The sequence below is a fragment of the Chaetura pelagica genome, unplaced genomic scaffold (genome assembly GCF_000747805.2).
Source record: "Chaetura pelagica isolate M959 unplaced genomic scaffold, ChaPel_1.0 scaffold394, whole genome shotgun sequence".
NCBI classification, from domain to species: Eukaryota; Metazoa; Chordata; class Aves; order Apodiformes; family Apodidae; genus Chaetura; species Chaetura pelagica.
The window spans coordinates 740,803-749,922 of NW_009952966.1; the positions used below are offsets into that span (position 1 = coordinate 740,803).

The 9,120-nt window shown below is 41.3% G+C and overlaps 1 protein-coding gene across 1 annotated transcript in view; it reads left to right on the forward strand.

Moving 5' to 3' along the window:
* Positions 1-8,729, forward strand: part of NMD3 (NMD3 ribosome export adaptor) — a 10,289-nt gene extending 1,560 nt beyond the window's left edge. Inside the window, exons 2-15 of the mRNA XM_009995719.1 lie at positions 4-125; positions 790-886; positions 1,913-1,993; positions 2,360-2,488; positions 3,011-3,101; positions 3,269-3,347; positions 3,670-3,766; positions 3,985-4,102; positions 4,786-4,931; positions 5,685-5,797; positions 6,573-6,645; positions 7,136-7,242; positions 8,087-8,157; positions 8,596-8,729. Of these exons, the coding sequence (XP_009994021.1) occupies positions 4-125; positions 790-886; positions 1,913-1,993; positions 2,360-2,488; positions 3,011-3,101; positions 3,269-3,347; positions 3,670-3,766; positions 3,985-4,102; positions 4,786-4,931; positions 5,685-5,797; positions 6,573-6,645; positions 7,136-7,242; positions 8,087-8,157; positions 8,596-8,729 (1,458 nt within the window). The remainder of the gene's footprint in view (positions 1-3; positions 126-789; positions 887-1,912; positions 1,994-2,359; positions 2,489-3,010; positions 3,102-3,268; positions 3,348-3,669; positions 3,767-3,984; positions 4,103-4,785; positions 4,932-5,684; positions 5,798-6,572; positions 6,646-7,135; positions 7,243-8,086; positions 8,158-8,595) is intronic.
* Positions 8,730-9,120: the final 391 nt, after the last annotated feature.

The window sequence follows — 9,120 nt, forward strand, 5'->3', positions numbered from 1 at the left end:
CAGTGCGGAGCGCCCATCCCGCCCAACGCGGCCAACATGTGCGTGGGCTGCCTGCGGGCACGCGTGGACATCACCGAGGGCATCCCCAGGCAGGGCAGCCTGCAGTTCTGCAAGCAGTGCGAGAGGTGAGCGGGGCCCCTCTCCTCGCAGGCAGCTCCCCCAGCCCTCTCACGGCCCGGTTGGCTCATCCCTCGGGCAGAGAAGCCGCGGGGAGACCTTGTTGCCGCGTCCTGGTGCCGTCGGGGTGGCTGCCGAGGAGATGGAGACCCCCCCTTTTTTTTGGGAGGAGGCCCGTGGAAAAGCTTTGGGGGGGACACAGTGCTGGGGAGATCCCTGTTGGACACAGACAGACAGACAGACACTGTGAGGGTGTCCCCGGGGAAGTGGTGGGTTCGGGTAAGGCTCAGCAGGGTGCTGGGCTGTCACCTCTATAGGACGTGCCCACCATCATCCTTGAGGTCCTTTCCAGCATTCTGTGGGGTTTCCCAGCACGTTCCTGCAGTTCTTTTCTTGGTGGAAGTAGAAAGGTGTTGGGGTGTGGGGTCTAGGTTATCTAAGTGAGTGGATCTGTGGTCCTTGGAGGGCAAATAAGTAGGCAAATGATGAAGGGTGGCACTGGGGATGCACGAATATGAATGTTTCAGGAGGCAAAAGTTGTGGCTGCATGTTTGATGTGGAAGCTGCAGGCTTGGTAAATAGCTGCTCAGCTTCTGAGGGATTTAATTGGCAGAAGCAGCTCCGTGTACTGTAAAATGCTCCCTGTACTGTAAAATGCTCCCTGTATCCTAGGTATCTCCAGCCCCCAGGAACCTGGATTCAGTGCACCTTAGAATCAAGAAAGCTTCTTGCCCTGTGCCTTAAAAAAATCAAAGCCTCTCTGAGCAAGGTGAGTAGCTAATTCTGTTGAGATTCCATAGGGACTTGGTATTGGTATTGCATAAAATGAAGCCCTGCTAACTTCCACAGGGTTTGATCCTTCCAGAACAACCACTCATGCTTGTGTAAGGCTCATTAATTGATTGTATTGAGCACAGAGAATGACAGTCTGATTTCATGTCACTCTGTACTAGAATTTTGAGGGTTCAGTAAGGGCAGGTTCTAAAAGAAAATTTGCAAGCATAGTGAGGAGGCTGTTGGTGCAATTCTGTGGCTACAAAGCATCCAGTGTGCTGCATAACTGTCACTGTATAGGTGGGAGTTAAGTCTAATTAATTACTATTCATAATAATTAACTGAAGGAATATAACACATTTTAAGGCATCCTAATTTTACAGTTTTCTTTTTCCTTCTTTTTAAAGTTGTGTATGCAATGCCTGTTCTTACTGTTTACTATCACATAAAAAAGAGTTGCAGGGTTTTGTAGATAGACTAAATTATAAGTCACATGTTTACATTAATAAAGTATCTCTTAGTCTCAGGATCTTAGGAGAGGAAAAAACCTGAGATCATGTTTTAGACCAAAAAAAAAAGGTTTTGTTACTGCACAGATCAGGGTTTGAATGAGATTGCCTTGTTGAGTCTCTTGCTGTTAAGTCTAGTATTTACATACACAAAAGGTCTTTTTCTGCAGGAAATTTGCACGTTTCTTCGTTTTAGAGATTAAATTGGCTTTTAAGTCCTGAAGTCCATTATACTCTCCAGCTTGATCATGACAAGGCAACCAGAGATACTGTTGAGCAGTCTTGTGTATATGACAGCCCGTGGGGTTCCATCTCCAGTATTTTAGGTAGATCAGACTCTGCCTTCTAACTGATTAATTGGTCTTGCTATACTGATACCTTTTTAATTAAGGTTATTCCTGACGTGGTTGGGGAGCAATGAACTCTACCATAAGCTTGTGTTTTCTGGAAGTCAAAGCTGCATGTTTTTCACATGTATGAGCAGTTGCTGAGTCCTTCTCTCCCACTGGCAGGTCCGGCTGGTCGATGCAGGCTTTATTTGGACTGAACCCCATTCTAAGAGGCTGAAGCTGAAACTGACTGTTCAGAAAGAGGTAACTGGAGTATAAGGATTCTGCATGCAGCCTTTAAAAAGTTTTTATGGCAAATAGTATTATTGTATTTAATTTATTACTATTACATTTTAGAGAAGTGATTTTCTTTGGTAAAGTCCAGCGTGTGTTTCTTGGCTTATCTTGAAAGAGCATTGATTTTATCCTGCCTAAATTCTGCCATTAAAGTGCCACTTATCACAGATTGAAGAAGGTTATTGGCTGCTCTAGTGAAGTTGGGAAAATACTTGCAATATTTGTGACCCAAATATAAATGTCTGTTACAAAGTGTGGTATAGAAGTTATTTCAGAATGTTGGGGTGAACCAGCTTGCTGTGTGGGCAGGACTAACAACCTTTTGTTTTTCAGGTGATGAATGGAGCAGTTCTTCAGCAAGTGTTTGTGGTGGAGTATATAGTCCAGTCTCAAATGTGTGAAGACTGTCATAGGATTGAAGCCAAAGATTTCTGGAAAGCTGTAGTGCAAGTCAGACAAAAGGTAGAGGCAAACTGAATGTTCATTTGATCTTGGCAGAACATTCAAATGGACAAATCTTTGAATGGATTGTTGATTTTCTCAATGAAAGCTAAAATCACACTTGCACACTGCCACAGGAATATGTGTTCACGTTGGGTTCTTTTCTTACTGATCATTTAGTTTAGAAAAACTTCCTACTCTCTGGTATTATTCTTTTTAAGTAGTGGGTGGCAGGAGGATCTTCTGTGAATTACTAAATGTCCTTCTGTATTTTAAGGCAGTACTAGAAATGCTGGCACAGATTTCTTTTTATATATGTTTAAATCTTCTTTAAAGAAGATGACATCTTCAGTAGTTACACAAAAATGAAAAACAAGCTTTACTAAGTTGGTATAAAGGAAGCTCATCTCTGAAATCTTCTTGGTTACTTGAAATAGACTTTGGACTGTTACTTCTCTAGATAATCTCTTCCTATAAATATTTATTCTGCATTTGCACTAGATGATTCTTGAATGACCTTGATAATCTTATCTTTGGTTTTAGACTCTGCACAAGAAGACTTTCTACTATTTGGAGCAGCTGATTTTAAAACACAGGCTTCATCAAAATACACTTCGCATCAAAGAAATCCATGGTAAGTGAGGGGGCTTCTAATCTTGAAGTGGAACAGGCTAACCTGTTCCATAGTGGAAGATGCAGCTTTGTTCAGGTGAACAGCAGATTACTTAGCCTGTGTATTGTATTTGAAAAGAAACATAGTATTTGAGAGAGATTTGTTCATCTAGCTTTCTTTTCTTTAAGATGGCCTGGATTTTTACTATTCTTCAAAGCAGCAGGCCCAGAAGATGGTAGACTTCCTTCAGTGTACAGTTCCATCTAGGTATACCATTTATGTCTGTTGCCTTGAATATCCAAAAGCTTTTGGGAAATGTCTTTTATCCTTCGTTTTACGTAATTGTAAATAATTTCATAAGTGAAAGTGTAAGGAACCTGTGTTCTAGTTAAAACAGACAGAATCCCTGCTACAGAAGTGTTTTCCACTTGTCAAGCTAACAGCCAGTGTAAAACCAACCCTCATGCATTTTTTATGTCCTTAAGTTTTGGATTTGTGATACACAGATAGATACTCTCATTGCTGATTGTGTCCTGTTTCAAGCAACATCCTTCTTGCTGCCTGAGGGCTCTGTTTTTATGTTTTATAGATCAAAATCATCCCAGCGTTTGATCTCACATGATATTCATAGTAATGTCTACAATTACAAAAGCACTTTCTCTGTGGAAATAGTCCCAATATGCAAGGTAGCTTCTCTCTATTTCATCTCCAGGGTGTTGTGTGGTGTGGGCAGGGTTTGGTTTTGATGATTTATTGTGCATTTGGGGGGATGGAGGGCTCTGCTCCCAGCAAAGCATGGCAAGATAGAATTCAAAACACAAACTTTAAAAAATTCACATTTCTCCAAAGGCTTGATGAAAAACTCAGGAGATACCTATGTCCATTACTTTCTCTTTGTGTGCAGGACAATGTTGTCTGTCTGTCACCAAAACTGGCACAGAGTCTTGGCAACATGAGCCAGATCTGTGTGTGCATCAGAGTAACAAGCACCATCCACCTCATTGATCCCAGCACTCTGCAGAGTAAGTCAGGGGTTGTTTTCTGCACTAGGGCAGCATCTTATTTTTCTGTCAGCACAGTTTGTTGCTTGTTTGTTTTAATGAAATCTTCTGGTTTTAGATCTGAATGTTGTAAATTGGCCTGTACAATAACTGACATAGAAATTTAATAGGGAACTAAGAGAGAGTTCCTCAAGTTTGATTTTCTTAGTGTCCTCGGCAAAATGTGCAGGCTCATTGTTAAGTTTCTGAGTGTTCTGGGTCTCTGTAGAGCACTTATATTTGTCAGGTATATTCATAGGATCCTTCTGGTTGGAAAACTTTAAGATCATCCTCTAAAATTACATGGCATGTAGTTTTCCTCTGCGTTATGATTCTAGCCACTCTGGTACCAGCAGCACTGTGCTCTGAGCATATTTTCTGGTAAGCTCTACCAGTAAAATAACTCTGATCAGAACACATCCAGGGGAATGATTCTTGTAAGTAAAAATGTGTCTGCTTTGGACATGTGGTTTGGCTGTTCCAGATCAACTGCTCCTGTAGCATGTGTTTGCAACGTGGGTCGTGTCCTAAATACTTGTGTCACAAAAGCAAACTTGAACAGAATATGTTTGGTGGTTCCCTTAATTTTGGCTGATGTTTCCTTTGAATTTCATTGCAAGAAGTTCTCTCCCTTGTCATTGCCCATGCTGCTGTTTTATTTCCAGTTGCTGAAATTGATGGAAATACCTACTGGCGTCACCCCTTCAATAGCCTGTTCCACCCCAAACAGCTGGAGGAGTTTATTGTTATGGATATCAACAGGGTGCACGAGAAGAAGAAAGGTGCAGGTGCAGGGGCAAGATCGAAGAAGGTAGGACTTCCTCTCTGTTTGATTCAGTATTTGGGTCCTTCCTCTCCCCTCCCTCCCCTACTCAGCTGAACTTCTGTTTGGATTCACTCCACCTTGCAAAGTCAGATGTAGGCTCTTCTGTGTTTTGCCACTGGCAAAAGCTCTTCTCAGGAAGGAGTGGTTTGGAGATTGCACAGGCATTGTGTGAATTCCATGTTGCTGAAGAGTTTGAACTCTACTTGTTGCTCTTGTTTTTGAAACTATTTTACATTAGCTTTGCAACTCTTCATTTTTTAGGTTGTTTTTATTGAAGTATGGAGGCATTTCTTTTTAATCAGAATGAATGATTCAGTGCCAAACATTTTCTTCTCAGTCAAAAGCTGTATGTGGTTGAGAGTTATGAGATAAATTCAGAAGTACCACCAAAAAACCTGTCTAGTTATAGAAACAGCCCCAGTGGAATTCTTGTTAAAGTGGTTGGTATGTCCATTTCTTTTTTGTAATGAGGAGTAGCAAACAATATGTTGGATACTTGGTACAGCAATACAAGTTTAATTACAAATGTAATTTAAAACAGCAATACAGCAGTGCAGATGTTCTCCAGCACAGTGAATTAAGCTGTGTGTGATTCCATGTGTTTTATTTTTCATTCCTCAATAATACAAGTTTAATTACAAATGTAATTTAAACCAGTAATACAGCAGTGCAGATGTTCTACAGCACAGTGAATTAAGCTGTGTTTGATTCCATGTGTTTTATTTTTCATTCCTCAAGCACACACTGGCTGAAGCCTGGGTGAAGAAAACCTCGGAGCTGAACACAGACCATCAGTATTTCTGCTGTACTCACTTGGGGCACATCCTGAATCCTGGCGACCTGGTCTTGGGGTCTGTTCTGTTTCTGGGGGTTTTATTAAATTATTACTTGAAGACTGAATTATCTGGATTCTCTACAGGCTTATGTATTATCAAAAAAAAATAATACATATTTTTGCAATAAGCGAAAGGGATAGAATCGTTCATCTTGGCACTGAAGAGATGGTCTTAATAGAGGAAATTGTCTTTTCTAGCAGAGTCATCTTGTGAAAAGGGCTGTTAGTAATAAGAGAGCTGAAGTACTGATTTTAGAGCATAGACTGGAATAGCTGTTTAAGCACAGAGAGATGGGGGGGATTCTTAAAATACCAGGCAAGGTCTTTTCATTTGATAGTGAGGATCCTATGCAGCAATGACAAACATGAGTTGTTTGTCAGATCAGGCAGATTAAGTGATTCTGAAACAGGTATAAACATGAATGTTATAGGAGCTGTTGTAAGCCCAGGAGAACCTCAGTGGAGGTGCCTCAGTGGGCTGGGGAGGCTGGGAGGTGCCACTGAACAGAATTTGGGAGCAGCAGCTTCTAAGAGCTGTTCATAATTATGACAGCTGCATATTGATCTGGGTATTTTATTTGCTCTGTGCTTTATCTTTCTTAGTGTCCTGGTTTGAGCCAGGATGAAGCCAATTTTCCTTTTTACTGATTGGCTTCATCCTGGCTCAAACCAGAACACTTAGGAGATGTAACCTGCACTGTGCTGCTCTTTAATTCAAACATGCAATACATTGAGTTCGGTTTTTTAGACTTAGAGAGAAGGTAGGATAAAAATCCCTGTTTTCGTTTCAGATTCGACTTGGCAAACTGCAACTTAAATGATGAGTTTGCCAATAAGATGAACCCACACACTATTCCTGATGTGGTAAGACCATTTTTTTCCTCTGTGTTACCCAAGGGTATTAGGGACTATGATTTTGTAATGAATCCTCACTAGTTCCATGGTGCCCAAAGGGGGAGGGGATATTAATGCTGAAATTTTAATAGCGTCTAATTTTGAGAATATTTTCTCAGTACTTACATTTTTGAATGGTGGTTAAACAACACATTTACTGTAACATACCTTACTCTCTGTTGGTTTTGTTCAAATTACCATGCACTGTGTGGTGAAACCTGCATTCCATACAACTCCAGTGTGTGTGTCCTTTTCAGGACATAATCCAAAGTGTTTGGAAACAAAGGCTATGTAGATTCTGTGGAAAACCCCCAAGTGCCAGACTGTGAATCTGCTACTATTTGTTCAGCTGATTTTACAGTTGCCTAAGTGTAGCCTTGGGTGTTGTTTTGGATGTTGCAGGAGTCATGAGTGGCATTGAAGGAGGGGGTGTGTAAATCTGTGCTGGGTTTCCCTGCAGGTGTTAATAAAGAAGAGCTACGACCGTACCAAGCGTCAGCGGCGCAGGAACTGGAAGCTGAAGGAACTGGAAAGGGACAGGGAAGGCACGGACACAGATGATGAAAGGTTCAGTATCTGCCATGGAGCTTTTCAGGCCCTCCTGCCTAGGCTGCTGGTCCAAGTCTAGAAATAACATTTCTCAGCTTCTGCTGAGGGTGAACCCAGTGTGGGGGCCAAAGCTGAGGTGCTGAGGGGGCACAGGCAGATGTTGCTGGTTCTGTTTGAGCCTGACACTGCCTCAGGGAGAGGTTCATACCAGTGTTCTCTCTCTGCCTGTTTCCTCTTCACTATTGCAGGAGGTGCTTTCAGCATGTGCACCTTCCTTGTGCTAATTTTATCTTGACTGCTAAGTTTTCAGTGAACATGAATACTGAGGACAATGAGGCAGGGGTGTGTGGAAGCAGGCTAATTCCTGAAATCTTAAGACAACACTGCAGACTGTCCTGCTTTACTATTGCAAAATATTAAAGCAACTTTTAATGTTTTCTTCAAGAAAAGGTCAAATTATGAGACAAGTGAGTAGCACTGGAAGCATTGTGTCTGTAGCTTGCAGTTAGTGCCTGTCTAGCTACAGGGACATTTCTGTGAAACCATGTTTGTCACTGGTTTGTGGAGTGACAGAGCTGATACAGCAACAGCAGATTCTAAATAATGAAATAACTGAGTAGAAAAAACAAGGCAATTAGTTAAATGAAGACAGGCAACTAAAATATTTTGGAAACTACTATGTGCTGGTAAAACAAAGCAGAAAGACTGACTTGGAAATGTAGAAATGGTATCAGAAGGCAGGACTGACAGACTGCAGATTGCAGTCCTTCCTTGGGGCTTGCTTTCTTTGATTTCACTTTGGTTCATAAATTTGCATAAATCCAAAGGAGAAGTGAGTAAAGGCAGGAACCATCTTTTACAGACAATACCAGGACTTCCTTGAAGATCTCGAAGAAGATGAAGCCATAAGGAAGAATGTCAACATTTACAGAAGTAAGGACCCTTTAGCCACTTAATGTCATGTAACTAAATCATTACTATTTGAAAAAATGTTTTGGATTAATTGAACTACCCATGCCTAGAGAAATGCTGTCATGTAATAACTTCAGGTATTCAGTGTATTTCACATGCACTGAGTGGATGTTGATGGGTTTTTTGTGCTTGCCTTTAACATGAGAGAGAAACATTTTCTCCTACACCCAACAACTCTGCTGGGAGAAGGAATTGATACATAATTTAGCATCTTCCATGAGGACAATGGCCGTAGGTCTGTTGGTCTTTAGGGGAGGGATTTGTTTGCTTTTTGGTTTTGTGGTTTATTGGTTGGTTTGAGGGGGTTTTTTCCCCCTTCCTTCATTGGGGTTTTTCAGGGTGGTTTGGGTTTGTTCTTTTTGCTTAGCTGTTTGGGTTTTTCTCTTACTGCTTTTTTAGATGCAGATATTCCAGTGGAGAGTGACACAGATGATGATGGAACCCCACGAATCAGTCTGGCTGAAATGCTTGAGGATCTCCATATTTCCCAGGATGCCACTGGTGGGGAGGGAGCCAATATGATGACAGAATAATTCATTCATGCAATCAGTATTCCTTTGGTGAGGAAAAAATATCTAAAACGTTAATGATCACATGAATGTGAAAAGTGATGTGATAACTACCACTGTACCTCTTAATAATGGGCCTGAATTCATAATTTATATATAATCTACAGCAATTAAAGTTAAATTTCTGGTGCAAGCTTTGCAATGTAAGTTTCAGAAGTTCCTCCCATCCCTGAGTCCTCTCTCCTTGCAACTTCTGCAGTGTAAAGACCAACTGACAAACTTCAGGGCTGTGTTTTGGAAGTAGTAATTGTGTTGTGCTGAAGACAGCTGATAAGAAAGGATGTCCAGAGGGAGAGATTTGTCTCTGGTTTGCTTGATTTGTAGGTAGAACACCGACCTACTGCTTCTTGCTTTC